General features: G+C 49.2%; 5 protein-coding genes across 5 annotated transcripts; 3 read left to right on the top strand and 2 right to left on the bottom strand.

Moving 5' to 3' along the window:
* Positions 1-42: 42 nt before the first annotated feature.
* Aud_001468 (GTPase-activating protein LRG1) lies at positions 43-3994 on the bottom strand (the record flags this gene model as incomplete). Its single annotated transcript, XM_043286966.1, has 6 exons — positions 43-504; positions 561-847; positions 905-1996; positions 2059-2712; positions 2769-3471; positions 3536-3994. The coding sequence occupies 6 exons, from the start codon at positions 3992-3994 to the stop codon at positions 43-45; spliced, it is 3657 nt and encodes a 1218-aa protein (XP_043142901.1).
* A 2180-nt stretch (positions 3995-6174) lies between these two features.
* On the top strand, positions 6175-7955 carry Aud_001467 (ubiquitin-conjugating enzyme E2; the record flags this gene model as incomplete). Its single annotated transcript, XM_043286965.1, has 7 exons — positions 6175-6207; positions 6289-6322; positions 6401-6495; positions 6548-6569; positions 6633-6729; positions 6861-7029; positions 7080-7955. 7 exons carry the CDS (start codon positions 6175-6177, stop codon positions 7953-7955), a joined length of 1326 nt encoding a protein of 441 aa, XP_043142900.1.
* Positions 7956-8611: 656 nt separating this feature from the next.
* On the top strand, positions 8612-9912 carry Aud_001466 (C-3 sterol dehydrogenase/C-4 decarboxylase; the record flags this gene model as incomplete). Its single annotated transcript, XM_043286964.1, has 2 exons — positions 8612-9187; positions 9250-9912. 2 exons carry the CDS (start codon positions 8612-8614, stop codon positions 9910-9912), a joined length of 1239 nt encoding a protein of 412 aa, XP_043142899.1.
* A 275-nt stretch (positions 9913-10187) lies between these two features.
* Positions 10188-10698, bottom strand: Aud_001465 (uncharacterized protein; the record flags this gene model as incomplete). The annotated part of the gene is made up of 2 exons (XM_043286963.1): positions 10188-10373; positions 10429-10698. 2 exons carry the CDS (start codon positions 10696-10698, stop codon positions 10188-10190), a joined length of 456 nt encoding a protein of 151 aa, XP_043142898.1.
* Positions 10699-11164: 466 nt separating this feature from the next.
* Aud_001464 (GMC family oxidoreductase) lies at positions 11165-13249 on the top strand (the record flags this gene model as incomplete). The annotated part of the gene is made up of 7 exons (XM_043286962.1): positions 11165-11535; positions 11610-11639; positions 11711-11890; positions 11983-12322; positions 12371-12583; positions 12644-13145; positions 13200-13249. The coding sequence occupies 7 exons, from the start codon at positions 11165-11167 to the stop codon at positions 13247-13249; spliced, it is 1686 nt and encodes a 561-aa protein (XP_043142897.1).
* Positions 13250-15433: the final 2184 nt, after the last annotated feature.

The following is a 15433-nucleotide window of genomic DNA, read 5'->3' as shown; positions in this document are numbered from 1 at the left end:
GACATGGGGCAATTCTAATGGTTGGGAAGGACTGGTTTTAAATTAACCAGCAACTCCCATGGGTCCCGCTCCTGGACGAGCCCTGTAAGGGATCTGTTGGGGTTGTCCCTCCTGTGGGATGGGATTCTGCTGGCTGCCATTGCTGGTGCTTCTTTCACGGTAGCTAGCGGTCTGTCCAGGCGCAAGTTCCATTCCATTGTAAGGCGCCGATGCACTGTTTGCGTGGTTGTGTCCACCTGTGTTTTGCACGTGGCGTACTGAGTTCTGCGCCTGCCACGATGCATCCTGAGACTGGTCTGTTTCAATGCGCGCAGATGTAGCAATATTTGCTCCTCGGTTATGAGGGTTTGTGATTGTCACAGTTTCTCCGCCATTGTTGGGTTTCTGAGAGAAGCTTCCTCGCGCGATGTCGCCATATCTCTTCAGAATTTCCTTGGTACTGACTTCGTTGTTATCCTTGATGAATGTGGTGTCGCTAAGAACAGCCTGAAGATCTTCCGGTATCTTAAGGAGACAGTCAGTGAGCTGGTCCACTAGGCATTGGGCTGCGGAAGACCTACCTCGCACATAGTGTCGTTGTAAGTGATAAGAGCATTGACAGCCTCTATTGCCAAGAAGCTTTCATCAACTGTGCTGTTCTTCGTATTTGGATAGAGGATGTTAGGTGTTATGACAGTTGCAAGGTTGTGGATATCCATCTTGCTACCCGTATCCTCATCCACATGCGAGAAAGACGACGTCCAGTTTAGAAAGGCGAAAAGAACTTCCATAGTATCGCGATGAGCCTTGGGCAGCAGACAGCACGTGAGGTGCAGTAACCGCTTTTGCTTTTCGGGGTCAGGTATTTCTATAAATGGTGAGATTAGCAGAGGTTTTGCAATTGGGATGCGGGAGCTCAACTTACTCTGTGAGATAACGAATAGATTATGGAGTTTGAAAGTCAAGAGCGGATCAGGCATCTCGCGGAGGAACTTCTTCAACAAAGCCGCAATCTGCACAGGAGTCTCCTTCGTGAGATCAACCTGGTCGTACTTATTGTCGATCATCTCAGAGATCTCCTTCAGCCGTCGAATATTACCATTCTTTCGGAAAACACCTTCCACTGACATATCCATTTGCCGCATCGCCGACACAGCATCATCAACAAGAGCAGGAACGCGAAGCGCGCCAGGCCCGACGCCATGAGTGGATTCTGTACCCTCCTTTTCGACCAGGAAGTCGAGGCTCACGCCGAACACACCCTTCTTCTTGCCGGCCTTTTTGGCATCTTTGTTGAAGGCGCGACCGAATATGTTCCAGATTGTTGGCTTGCGAGACTCAATCAAGGAGAGTAACTCATCCAATGTGAAGTAGCCCTCCAGCAAAGGTTCCATGGACAAGACAGCGACATGCCGTACGATAAAATATTCGAGAGCTGAGAGTTCAGAGAAGTACTTCTTGGTCTTCGTAGTTCTCTCTGCAAGGTGCGATTCCAAGTTTCCGCTAGACACACCTCGTTGATGACCTTGGTTATACCTGGGAAGCGGCTCAGTCGTACCCACGAGTTTAGTGCCGGCATGTCTGTAAGCGTTGGGACGTTGTTCTTTTGCTTGCTCGGCGGCCACAATCCGGGGAATATCGTCCAATGTCAAAGCGTCCTGATTACCAAACGTCAGGTCGGTGACAGTCTCGCCATTGGCATCTCTTTCCTCCACAATTTGGAAGCCGTGGCCACGGGGATCGGAACCTTCTCCGCCTGAAGAACCAGGCCTGACACTTCGACCCTCAGGACCGTCGATAATTCTTGAAGCCCTAGCTCTCTTGTATGTAGTTGACAGAGTACGCTCGTTCCGAATGGACCGCAAGCGTCGCATCTCGCCCACGGTCTGCTCAAGCGATGATTCAGCAGCACCGTCTCTGCCCGCATACTTCGACCTTGTCGTGGATCTGCGAACTTCACCGCCAGATGGAGGTTGGTTGCCATCTTTGGTCTCACTCACAGCGAAGCTCGGGTCATCTAGAGAAGCAGAGTGTTAACCCATGTCTGACCGGTATTAGCATTGCGATGGAATAACATACCTGAAGTGGGTTGCAAGGTTCCTCCAGCGTGCAAAACAGCAAGAAGCCGCGCGAGTGCAACCCGTAACAGGAAAACAAACTGCTGTAATTTGCTCACACGAGTAAATCCACCTTGAGTCTCATTCACAAGGCCTTGCTGCGAGACGCAACTATTGCAGAAAACCTTTTTCATCCCGGGACTCCAGAGGGCCTCTTGACAAGTATCGGTAAGGTCCGTTTGACATGCTGCACATGTAAGATGAGGCGGCTTGATGTGCCACCTGGAATCACCCAGCATGATACACTCATCATCGATTGGTTCTTTACATGCTGCACAGCAATCAGAAAGCTGGTCGGCAAGACTGGCTACTCCAGCCATGAGATCTGCAGGTGTTTCTTCTTGCTCCGGAGGCCTGAGTGTCTCAATATCTGCCAAGTGATCGAGGAAGTGATACAAGCCTTCGGGACTCTGCTTCTCCCTCTCCAGCTTCAGAGCGCCTTGAAGCCCGATGCGGATGAGGAGCTTAAGGTAGTGGGCAAGACCAGTGACTAATGATAGGAGTTCTTGCGTGACACCTAGTTTCCGTACCCCAGCTTCCTGGGTCTTAGACAGCAAAGCGAAGAAGGCGACAATTTTCTTGCACAATAGTTTGGCCTCACGTCCGTAAGCAAGGTCTGGGTACTCAGTCAGTTCGCACTTTAGTTTTCTATCCTGGAAAGGCGGTACTTACCCTTCATCTCTTGCGCCTTGATGTATCCAGCAAGTTCATCGATGGCTCGGAATAGAACTTCGACGTGACCAATGAATCTCTTAGCAACTAGGACTCCATCCAGATAGGAGCCATTGCTGACGTGTAGTAGCATATCCGAGATGCAGGCAGCTGAAGACTCTTCGAAACCAGAAAGAATGCTCCAGATCCTGTAAACCTTCTCCTCCATCATATCTTCTTCTTCTCGCACTCTATTTCGTTCCTCGTCAGTGGCATCGAGACCTGCCTCAGGAGGCTCCAGAGGCTGGCCATTTGGAGCTAGGCGCACATTCCAGAATTTATGAATCATATAGCACTCTGGATGCCAATGCTGATTCTGACCATTGCGGAAAATCTCCACGAACTGCTTCAGAATCGCTGTATGACACCCGTGGCATCTCTGAGCAAACTGGGTGGAATAGTGGAAATGGCAATAAACCCTGCCCTCATGCTCATAATACGAGTCTTGGGCGCCAAAAACCGTTGGGCAAACGGAGCAAGTGAAATGCTCGATGTGGTACTTGTGGTCTAAGGCGGTGATATAGGAACCACGCAAAGCACCGCCACATTCGTGGCAGAGGAGGTCCAATCGCCGAAAGTAATCCGTCTCACAGAGTGGATATTGTCCGCTTCCGTCTTCAGCGTCGACCGGAAAGAACTTGGATGCCACAATTTGCCCGCAATCCTGTTGTCAGAGGCAGTTAGCTAACAGGACGCGGAGTTTCGTTGAGGCTGACGAATAAACTAACCTGGCACTTGAAACACTCAAGATGGTATGTTGCGCCAAGTGCGCGTACAAATTGGCCCGTCAGAGGCTCGCCGCACCTTTTGCAAATACGCGAACTACCCGGGGATTTTGTGGGCGGACGGCCGCTCTGAGAAGGTCTGTCACGTTGGGCTGACTTCTCCCAATAGCCAGCTCGATCACGCGGAGTTGATGGGTCCCGCTGGCCAGGGTTGTTCGAGTCCAATCTTCGGCCCATGCGACCGTCTGGATTTTGCATCCCATCCACCGGGCTAGTCACAGCAGACCCATTCCGCCCACCAGATCTTGCACGCGGCGAGTCGAAAGTTCTATTACTATCGGCAGGCGAAGTGGGAGTCTGTCTCTGAAAACTACCACCGTGTCCACTGGTATTTAATGTGGGACGGACAGCCCCGTTGCCCGGCACAAGGCTATCCGGCAGTGAGACATCGCCGGGAGGCATATCCGCAAAGAACGGTCTTTTCCGTAATTACTGACGGATGCTCTTCAAAAGTACGTCAATGGAATACCGCTAGTATCGCGACAGGCTTCCAGATCGGTTGGTTATTGTCCGAGGCAATTAATCGTTGTCGATACCAAACAGACAGGCACTGGTTAGGGCGATGGAAGATCTCCGATAAAAGTAGGACGAAATCGGGCAACGAGGTCAATGATGTCTGTTAAGGAAGACATATCAGATCAAAGCACCATGAAGTGTATCATTTATCGATCCGTTTGGAGTGCTTGTGGTTGTTCCCTTAATAACTTACCTCACGCCATGTAGATGGAACTTGCGGGGAAGTGTTGATACTTGAGGGAGCAGCGACCGAGGCGCGTGACCAAGTGACAGTTGTAAGCTCTTCTTTGACTTTCGCAAACGAGCCTGGAATGGTAGCAAGTTGCCGACGACAGTCCTCTGCGGACGCAAATTGCCAGCGTTGAGGGCTGCGAGATCGTGAAAGACCGGGGGTTTCAAAGAGAGCGGCGGAGTATGCTGTTTGATAGGTGCATAACCGTACCCAATCCCTTGAGCAAGACGCCTTTTGAAATAAGAGCTTCAACTTGGTGTCACAGAGCAAAGGTTAGAAAAGATTGACAGGAAATCGAGATCAATCAGAAGAAGCAGACTAACGAGTTGAGAGGAGGTATAGAGGGAGAGAAAGCAGCGTGTTTTGGAAGAGGTGGGAATGTTGCTCGCTGGCGGTTGTTACTCTGCCCCCCTATGCTTCGTCCTGCTGGCTGCCCGCTAGGCGTTATCACGTGAAGGAACTCACCGCCTCCATCACCGCCAAGCGAGGGTCGGTCTTGCTGTGTGCAGGCTACTGCTAAGGGCGTCATATCATCACGAATGGACAGTCCTCATGGTGGGTAAACATTGCAGAAAACGATGTGGGGAATACTTCCGGTACAGGCGCGGCATGAAGATGTAGAAGGAGGCTGGGAGAACCTTAAAAGTCTACGGCTCTAAGTTGAAAAAAGCAATAATGAAGTAAAAGGTTACATGACCCTCAGCTGCTCCGACATTCAGCCCTTGACTTCCAATTCTGAAGAAATAACAATGTCTCTACCCAACCACCGATAAACATCAGGGCAAATCTATCTTCCAATCACCGGCTATACTGATCCCATCTTCCCTGGCAGAAATTGAATGGTCAAGTATGTAGGTATTTACCTGATCGAAGGACATCTTCATAGTCCCGCCATTCTGTGGTACGAGTACGGAGAAGTGGGCATAAACCAACCCGTAAGTTTGTAACTTTATTGTAGAGCGGCCCGAAGCCGCACATCACTCATTTTGTGGAGTATGGATGAACACACCTGTCAAGCACAACAGACCCGAACCAAGGACCAGGCACATGTAGGCGTCTGCGTCTTCTCAGTCAAGTCTGTCAATGATCATACCAACTTATAAATTCTATTGCGAGGCACTTGTGTGTTCAATTTGCTTGTAGATAATTTGTTGACAAGACTCTTAGTGACGGACCGCGGATTGACACAGTTACTGCCACTACAGGAAGATCCTGGTTCCAATTTCTGGCTGCCTGAAGCCCTCAACCTTTTGGAACTGAGCCATACACTGTCTATCTATGGCTGCAGCTTTTTAATAGGAGAGCCAAAACTTTGGGGTTTGAATCATAATTCATCATCTTTGCCTGTATGACTATGATTGCCCCTCATGTCTGAGGTTAAATATATCCTTCCGACCACTGTCTCTTGCTCTTAGGATGTATTGGTGACATGACTCCACTGCCACTGATCATTCATCTTTGGTGCGTCAGCTATCAGTTTTATATTATCACTTTTGCAGAAGTATCAAATCTTCTTCTGTCTGTCCTTATAGTTCTATTATTCACAGTGATTGCGCCTAGCTCGTGTTTATCTGTTGATTTGTTATGCAAACACTTGAGAAAACCCTCTCCTCTCCTTCTCCCTTGTATTTTTGCGACTCTTGGTGTTCCTACCTAGTTCCTTCTCTAAGGACACAAAAATATCTCAGTAATTTCTCTGCTGTATAGCACACGTCTTACAGTCCACCTCACCTTCTATCTCATTATCCTTGTTAATCAACAGGCTTGACTCAAAGAGGATCTCCTTCTCAACAAGGCTCTTTCCGACTGGGCCAAATGCCTGTCATTAATCACAATGTCTGACCAGGCCATACTCCGCATCACTCGGGTACTTCTCTCATCAATCCTTTTCTATCTGTTCCGAAGTATAATGTTGACTAACATCTGAAAACTTCATTCTGGGTATCAGGAAATCAAGCATATCCAGCACAATGCAGATCCCTGTATGTCTTATACACAAGCAAGCTTTGCTTCTCACTTGCAATTTGAAGCCTTACTGACTACTATTTCTTCTTTTACAGCTCTTGCCGTGGCATACAAGGATTCTGATATTCGCAATGTGACCGCTATTGTGTTGGGAACTCCTGGAACCCCTTATCAGTTTGGTTTCTTTGAGGTTTGTGCTCATTCACACTGAAGATGAGGCCCATGGGCTGACAGCCAGCTAGTTCAGTATCAGTTTTGGCAAGGGTACGAACGCCGGTCACTTGGTTATGGTCTACGGGGAGTGTCAAACGGCTGATACTATTTCAGACTATCCTGCCACCCCGCCGATTGTTCAAATTACGACGACCAATGGAGGACGATGCCGTTTCGGGCCTAATCTCTATTCTGGGGGTAAGGTTTGCTTGTACGTCACGAACCGTGCACATGCTGACATAGTTGCGATGCTGACAACATTGGCACTGTAGGTCAATCTTGGGGTAATTAGAACCTGGTGGAAGAATGCTTGCCGATAACGCTGACAGCTTCATCTTGCAGAACCTGGGGTGGTCAGCGCGGGGAGGAATGGTCATCGGCTCAAGGACTGGAGTCTATTCTGATCTCCATTCAGAGTCTCATGTCAAACAATCCTTATGAGAATGAACCTGGATATCAAGGTGCACATGCACCCGAGGATCAGGAAAACAGCCAGGCTTATATTGAAAAGGTAAGTTGCCTCAGGTACAATGGCTGACTGTGTGCTTACCTTGCCCTGAGATACGTCACGAAACTCTTCGCATTGCAGTTATCCAACCTTTGGAATCGTCACTGGGCATTCAGTCGGACGGAACAGCCAAGCCATCTGAGAGCAAGAATGTAGCCGAGGATGATGACTGTGATGACTCGTTCGATGACGAAGACGACACTTTCTTCGAGCCCTTTGCAGACCTTCGCAAGAGACGCTTCTTGTGGTACTTTGACTCCTACATGCAGGCGATCACGGAAGCAGAACCACAGGTTAGACGCCGCCAGAGATTTGAAACCATGCCTTTCGAGACCGAAGATAATTGCATGAGGGGCCATTTTAATTATCCCGAATTGAGACGCCGACTCATCCGCGTAAAGGAAGCCATCCTCAAAGAGACGCGCAATTGGCCAATAGAAGGTCTCGAGGCGAAAAGGCAGGAAGCTAGCCTTGCGGTGAGTCTGCAAAGTCAGTACGAGCAGATTGTTGAGGATTTCAAGCATCGCCACAATTTCACAGTGGACCTGCGCCTCGTCCATGGAAACCCTTTCCTCTGGGAATTGATCTACTTTGGTGGTCCCATGACCCAGCTTGATGGTGGTGTGTTTAAGATCAACATCTATCTGAGTCCACGATTCCCGGAAGAACAACCCCGTGTCGTCGTAGAACCAGAGCTCTTCCACTACCGGGTGTCTAAGGACGGAACGCTGTGCTATTTCCCAAAACGTACAGAGGAAATGCGCCATCATATCGAGGCAATCGTGGAAGCACTCGAAGAGGAGTCCGCACCTTATGACCCGCGGAGAACCGTGAACCCAGAAGCATCCAAGTTGTTCTGGGGTAGCCCTGAGGATCGAAAGAACTACAACCGTGCACTCCGTCGCTCGGTGCAGAAGAGCGTAGAGTGAGGTTCTTGCGAGCTCGAAATGCTTCAAGACAACATGTAAGAATTTGTCCAAATATTTTCAACTGTCCCGAAGAACCTTGGAGGCTCGGTTCCTGGGCTTTAACAACCGGTCTGGAAAATCCAAGTCGCCAAACGATGGTATAAGGACTGACGGCGCCAACCTCCTGTCCTTATACCATCCCGTCGCGCGCCTCTATGGCTCTGCCAAAGCTTTTGGCGACAGGAGACACTTTTCATTTGCGTGGGGCCGAGAGTCCATGATTAGTTTGGACCCAGGTGTCGGAAACTTACGATTGAAGGCGCGACAAGCAAAAAAAGACTATTGTTTGCTAGGTTTACTTTTGCATCAATTTTATCTAGCAATACCAGCCGTTCTAGGTGTCAGGTAGCTTCAGTTCACAGAAAAGCTGTTGTGATCCACATTTTGTAGGCATAGTATCGGAGGTTTTGTGGGGTGTTCTGAGCTTGTGCCCCAGAAAGGGATCTCAAGGCGGCACCGACCTTAATAATCATCTAAATGGCCAAATGATGCCAACGCCCCCTATCTAAGTTCAATCGCCAGGTTCTCGAGCTCACTTTCTTCACCAAACCCGAATATCCCCATCTAGTTCTTCAGTCGTATAAGAAAGAATATCCTTCGATCGATTGACCGCCCCCATGTCTCAGAAGCGGCCTACTTTAGAGCTGGGCTCTGTTCTGGTGGTCGGAGGGTGCGGGTTTCTAGGCTGGCATATTGTCGATCAATTGCTCAATTTTCCTTCGGAGACTGATGCGAGCGTTGCCCTCCCGAAACCAGAAGGAGACTCTCGATTCGATAATCCTCGGTTGGCCGATCGGTACCCTAGGTGCGTAGCGAAGGTCTCCGTTCTCGACTTGCGAACCGCCAACAATCGCCTGCCCGGTGCAGAGTACTACGACGGCGACATCACGTCCGAAGAATCCCTGCTGGCTATTTTCCGCGCGGTCAAGCCGGATATCGTCATTCATACCGCGACGGCGAACGTGTTGGAAGGAAATAAGGAGCTGCTGCGCAAGGTCAATGTCGATGGAACCAAGACGTTACTGGAGGTCGCGGGCGGTGATCGTGGTGACTGGGGTGGGAAGTGCAAGGCCTTTGTGTATACAAGCTCGGCCTCCGTCCTGCACGACACACAGAGTGATTTGAAAAATGTGAACGAGGATTGGCCGCTCGTTCGGGGCAAGCTACAGCTGGAGTACTACTCCGATACCAAGGTTCGCTTGTAAACACATCTTTTGCCGTGCTGGGTTTTACTAACGGACATCAATCTGCCTAGGCCGAAGCCGAAGAAATAGTCTTGAAGTACAACCGCGCTTCTCCCTCATCCATGGTGACATGTGCTCTGCGCCCCGCAGGTATATACGGTGAGAAGGACACCACATTTACTTTCAAGGTCCTTGAGCACGCGGCCAAAGCATCTCCGACCGTATTGCGCATGCAGCTTGGTGATAACAACAACTTATTTGACTTCACATACGTTGGCAATGTCGCCTACTCTCATCTGCTTGCCGCATACCGTCTTCTTGCTACTCAGACGCGGTATGAGGCCGGGCAAGGCGGCCCCCTAGACCACGAGAAAGTAGACGGAGAAGCCTTCAACATCACAAATGACTCTCCGGTGTACTTTTGGGACATTACTCGCGCTGCATGGGCGCTGGCAGGAAAGGTTGTGGAGCCTGGCCAGGTGTGGCAGCTTCCCGAGGATCTTCTCGGGCCAATTGGCGGCCTCTTGGAGACAGTATTTGGCCTCATCGGCAAGACTCCCCGTTTGACAAGGCGCATAGTCCGGTACTCATGCATGACTCGCTACTACTCTTGTGAAAAGGCCAAGTATCGACTCGGGTACAGTCCAATCGTCTCGGTCCCTGAGGGTCTCTCCCGCGCGGTTGGATATGTGCTGGAAAGCGAACGATTGGATTCTGAAAAGAAGGGGCTGTGAAGATTTTAGGTCGATATGGCGTATATGTATTGTAATATATGACTAATTCTTGTGACATTCCCCTTGGCTTTGTCCAGTTCATAGTTCTTCATGCAAAGCCACACTTGCTGATGCTATTCGTGACAGACTTTATGAAGAAATTCTCATACTACCAATCGAGGAGCTAACAACAGGACATTCTTTATTCATCTGAATCACAGCGAAGATATTGTAGGTCAAATCGTCCGCATATGGGCTGAACCAGCTTTCCTGTCATGACAGTTCAACAGATAGTGTCACCAAAGCTTCCTGAGCAGTACCCGGAGCAACTTGTCCTGCTTCGCAAGATGTCTACTAAAGACTCTTCTTGTTTCCCTGGTATACTTCTCCAACGCCCTGAGACTCTGGAACTTTGTCGGTTTCTTCTTCAAAATACGACAATCGAGAAGATCCACAATATTGACATATACCTTCGACAAAGCCTGAAGAACCAAATCAGTATCCCGGCCTCCTGACCTTCCAGGCAGCATAGCATACCTTCTTGCATTGCCTGATAGACGTGAACGGCCCTGTCAGCTCCAGTTCCTCGCACAATTGCTGCCAGTCCGGAAGTCCGCTGAGGTTCTGTCCAAACAGTCTATCGTACTCTAGGGCCATGCATCGGTTCCACATCCTGCGCCACGTTGTTGAGCCCATCTTCCATTTTCTGTGGCTTGCTAGACGGTTGAACTCAGCGCTCACTGAGGCATCTGCGTTGGGCTTGAAGTCCGGGAAGTCGGTGAAGAACGCGCGTGTGTTCGCTGCCATTGCAGGGGAGTCTCCTGGTTGCGCTATCGCCCGGCGAGGTCATGAATTCTTCGCTGGGAGGGTTGAAGGTCGAGCGGTTGGCCATAGTAAAGGTCTAGAAGCGACCAGGAACGCTCCATTCCGAAAGCCTTAGTAGCTCTTTTTATGTGTCTTAGTGGACTAAGAGGCTGTCTCAGAGCTATTGCTTGTCTTGGGGCCGTCAAAGAAATGTTGCATTCACAGTTGAGTGTGACTTTGTTAGTTGTCTGACTAATTCATATGACAGACTTTGGCCTCTTCGAGAGTGAGGATTGACAGGACAGGAGCAGAAAGAACTACCCTAGTGCCACTCAAAATTGACTACAAATGAGTTGCACCTGTGATTCACCCGTCCAGACAGTTTCACGCCGCCATCCATCTTCTAGCAGCGTAAAATTAAGCTGTTCTGTTCTCTTGTCTACTTGGTTTGTCTCGACGAGTCATTGAAATGCAGCTCCCTTTCCCCTTGGTCAGCTTCTTGGGCTTGCTTACAAGTGCTCTAGAAAGCTGGACAGGCGGCTTCTCCGGCACTTTGGGTAATGATGAGACGTTCGACTATGTCGTTGTCGGTGGTGGTACTGCTGGGGTGACTCTCGCGGTTCGTCTGGCTGAGCAGAAACTCCGGGTGGCTCTCGTTGAGGCCGGGGAAACATACGAACTCAGGTCCCCAGTAGCAGCCATTCCTGGCGCCGCCAGTATAGGTGTTGGCTCTGATATTCAATCCTCCACAGCAATTGACTGGAAGTTTGTGGCTAGAAATGTCACAGGTGCTAATCACCGTGATATTCATTATCCCCGAGGCAAATGCCTTGGAGGATCGTAAGAGCATCGCGCTACTTTGCCTTTTTCGAAGCAGCGGCTTATTTTACTAACTTGATATTCTGCATGGACAGGTCAGCTCTGAACTTTATGGCCTACCAAAGGTGATACAAACTTCGTTCTCTAATGCCGATTCCAGGAAATAGACTGATAGGAGTTGTGCTAGACCAACTAGGGAGTCGATGCAGCTTTGGGCTGATCTTGTTCAGGATCAGAGTTACACTTTTGACAACACTCTGCCCTATTACCAGAAGACCGTTCAGTTTACGCCCCTGACACGCTGCGACGCGCCGCAAATGCTACAGCGCAATACAATCCTGATGCTTTCGCTCATGGAGGACAACGCCCACTTCACGTATCTTACCCTGTTTACGCTATGCCCTTTTCGAGCTGGATGAGACTTGGAGTGGAAGACGTGGGTATAAACGAAACGTTGGACTTCAACAGCGGGTCATTGCTCGGGGCTCAGTATTGCAGCTTTACCATTCGACCGTCTGATGAGACAAGGAGCAGCTCGCAAGCCGCCTTTCTGAGCCCGCTACCTTCATCAACTTACCTGAAAATATATCAGGGTACGATGGCAAAGAGAATACTATTCAACCCACAAAAGCAAGCGTCTGGGGTGCAAGTGAGCGATCTACTGCGAACTTTCACCCTCAACGCGGAGCGAGAGGTGATGATATCGACAGGTGTATTTCACACCCCGCAGCTCTTGATGGTTTCTGGAATCGGGCCGGCCGATACTCTTTCAGAACACGGCATTGATGTTGTTCAGGATGCCCCTGGTGTAGGTCAGAATATGTGGGACCATGTTTTTTTCGGACCAACGTACCAGGTAGCTCTCGAGACTTTCACGAAAGTGCCAACAGATCTATCATATCTCACACGGCAAATGGCTCAATATATATTCTCCCATGGAGGGGTACTCACCAATCCAGTCATCGACTACCTTGCATTTGAGAAGATGCCGGATTCCTTTCGTTTGAACTTCTCAGTCCAGACGATCAAGGACCTTTCGTGGTTTCCGGATGACTGGCCGGAGATCGAGGTTGGTCATCTCGATGCGTTGATTTGTTGACGCGTAACTGACTTGCTTCTTTCTGTGCAGTACATTTCATCAGCTGCCTACGTGGGAAATTTCTCGAATCCTCTTATCTCGCAACCCTCGGGTGGTAAGCAATATGCAACGATCCTGGGCACACTTGTTGCGCCGACGTCTCGCGGAAATGTGACTATTGCCTCGAATGATACCTCAGATCTGCCTATAATCAACCCAAACTGGCTCTCATCAGAGGCGGATCAGCACGTAGCGATTGCGGCATATAAGCGTATCCGTGATATGTTTCACAGCGAAGCCATGGCGCCGATTGTTGTGGGAGATGAGTACTTCCCGGGGAGTCAGTATCAAACGGACGCAGAAATCCTCGGAGTTATTCGCAATACAGTGATGACTATATATCACGCTGCATGTACTTGCAAGATGGGAACACAAGACGATCCTATGGCCGTCCTCGACAGCCGGGCCAGAGTCTTTGGTGTCGATAGGTTGAGGGTTGTGGATGCCAGTGCATTTCCCATCCTGGGGCCAGGACATCCTCAGTCCACTGTCTGTAAGTAGCAGGGATCTTTTTTCTTCTGTGATCATTAACTCAACCAATTAGCAGATATGCTTGCGGAGAAGATTGCAACCGACATCATCTCCTCATTAACCTGATATCTCTCTCGGCAGGAGAGTTCACGCATAGCCCTTTTTTGCCACAGAAGTAGGAGATCATGTTTTATGGACGGACATCTTCCTGATCTGTATCCGTCTTGATCAGGCACGATCTTCTTGAAGCTTTATGAATAGGTATCCTATAGAACTTGCTAATATACATATTCGGATTAGTTATACCTTGAGAGCACAATGGCATCAATTAACTGCTCGACCTCGTCCTAGGGGTCCTATGTATTTTGACGACTCAGGCCACAAAGCGCATATAATATTCTGAGTGCTCAATATCAGCATGCAAATGGACGAACATCCAGTTGCAAGCCAGGTTTTCATCCAAGTACACAGAGGCCAAGAAGAGTATTCCATATCTCGGATCGTACAGCAGCCTGCGGCCCTCCATGGCGTTTTGAGGATAGTATACGTTGACTTTTCCACGCAATCCGCAGATTCCATCCCTTTGTGACACGGCGACATCAACAAATCATGATTCGCGGGCTCTTTGTACCAGCGCGAAGGGGATCGACTAGAGTAGGGTGTCACGGGGGATATCCGCATGGCATGGAATCGGTTCGTTGGCGAGAGGACTACCTTTGGGACGAGTAATATGACGGGGTAAGGTCGATCAGCAATGGCCTGATAATAATGACGAGGGCTACGCGCGTAGACAATGAAGATCATGAATCATTTCCATCACTCTATGCCTACTCAGTACGTATCGAGAAATTTAGCGATAACAGTCATGGTCTCAGGAAGGAGACAGACAGTACCGTCGTTCGACCAGGCTAGGTGAGATGGAATCCAACTTGGTCCATTGATCTCTGAAGGAGACGTTGAAGTGTAGGACGGAGTAATTGTTCTGTGGATAGATATAGAGCCTACTGCCTACCTAAGGTGAAACTTACTAGGGGTGCTTGCTTATAGTTATGTGGAGGAAGAGCTCCCCATTTCGTCCAGTCATGCTCCAGTACATAGCTGTATGTCATTCGTCCCCACAAGAGGATGCTGATCGGCTCCGGCTAGGTATTTCTGGGGTAATGATGGACAATGCCGATTTGAGGGTTGCAATGTCGACTTGCTGAAGTTTGAGACGAAGATGATCGCTGGAGGATCCATGGAATAGACAATGATTGATGGAGGCAAGGAGGAAAGTTCGGGTCGCGGACAACGGACATTGAGAGAGAATATTCTAGCGAAGATTTTGGGCAGCTTTTTTTCAAATGTAATTCGTCCTGAACGGTGAGGTTAAGCTTAATAGGCTTTGCTGAGAATTGGGGGGATTGAAAGTCAAAATGAGGCGTTTGACATTATGGGGTTGGCTGCTAACTGGGAGATAGGAGTATGCTGTGTCAGATTCAACGCTTCCATCGTCATGGATATACAATCTGATTACTTTAAAAGTACATAGTAAGTAATGAAGATGGAATTGGATGCGTCATGGGAGAAGTCATGCATACTTTGGTAGGACATAGGTAGGGAGTGATCGATGAGAGACAGGATGGATGCTTGCGGCCGAGTTGCAATTCCCCGCCCTTTACCCCGCATACGCTCAACTGGTCCTACACTCCTACTCCTACGCCGCCACGTATTAACGACCTCCAAAGAAAGTAATATTCAATCACTATGAGTTTTCTCCCTGGCATACTAGAATAACTTGATTAATCCAAACATGAGATAACCCAGAAATACAACGCGAAACATTGTTCAACGCTGGAGGCCAGTAGGAATCATCTCCGAGCAATCCGCCTCCTGGTGGCCAATGGCCACGAAATTCTCAGTGTACACCTTTCAGACAGGGCTAAAAAAAAGAAAAAAAAAAGGGAAATAGATAGATTAGAAGGGAGATTCTATCATGGGTTATTGCTATGACTACCATGGCCCGATCGGCAGATGATAAACAACTACTTCATCCTTTACAAAGGCAAACATCCAAAAAGCGATACCCTTGCATAAGCACTGGTGCATGATTCGTCCTTCGCCTCACTGGTTTATTTGGTCGATCCTCTTGTCTAATCTCTTGGGAAGTGTCAGAGTCACCTGTCTCATTCCAGTCGAAAAGTTACATCTTAAGAGGCGATACCCCTGGATTGAGCTAGGTCAAGTGCTCTGGGGAAGAAACGAGATCCATGGGACAGAACGGCCATGACGAGAGTTGACGTTGCAGGTGTGCCCCGATCAAATCAGCAG

This window comes from Aspergillus udagawae (genome assembly GCF_001078395.1).
Source record: "Aspergillus udagawae IFM 46973 DNA, scaffold_1, whole genome shotgun sequence".
Classification (NCBI taxonomy): Eukaryota; Fungi; Ascomycota; class Eurotiomycetes; order Eurotiales; family Aspergillaceae; genus Aspergillus; species Aspergillus udagawae.
Note: the sequence above shows the minus strand (reverse complement) of the source record. Positions and strands in the feature narration are given on the sequence as shown.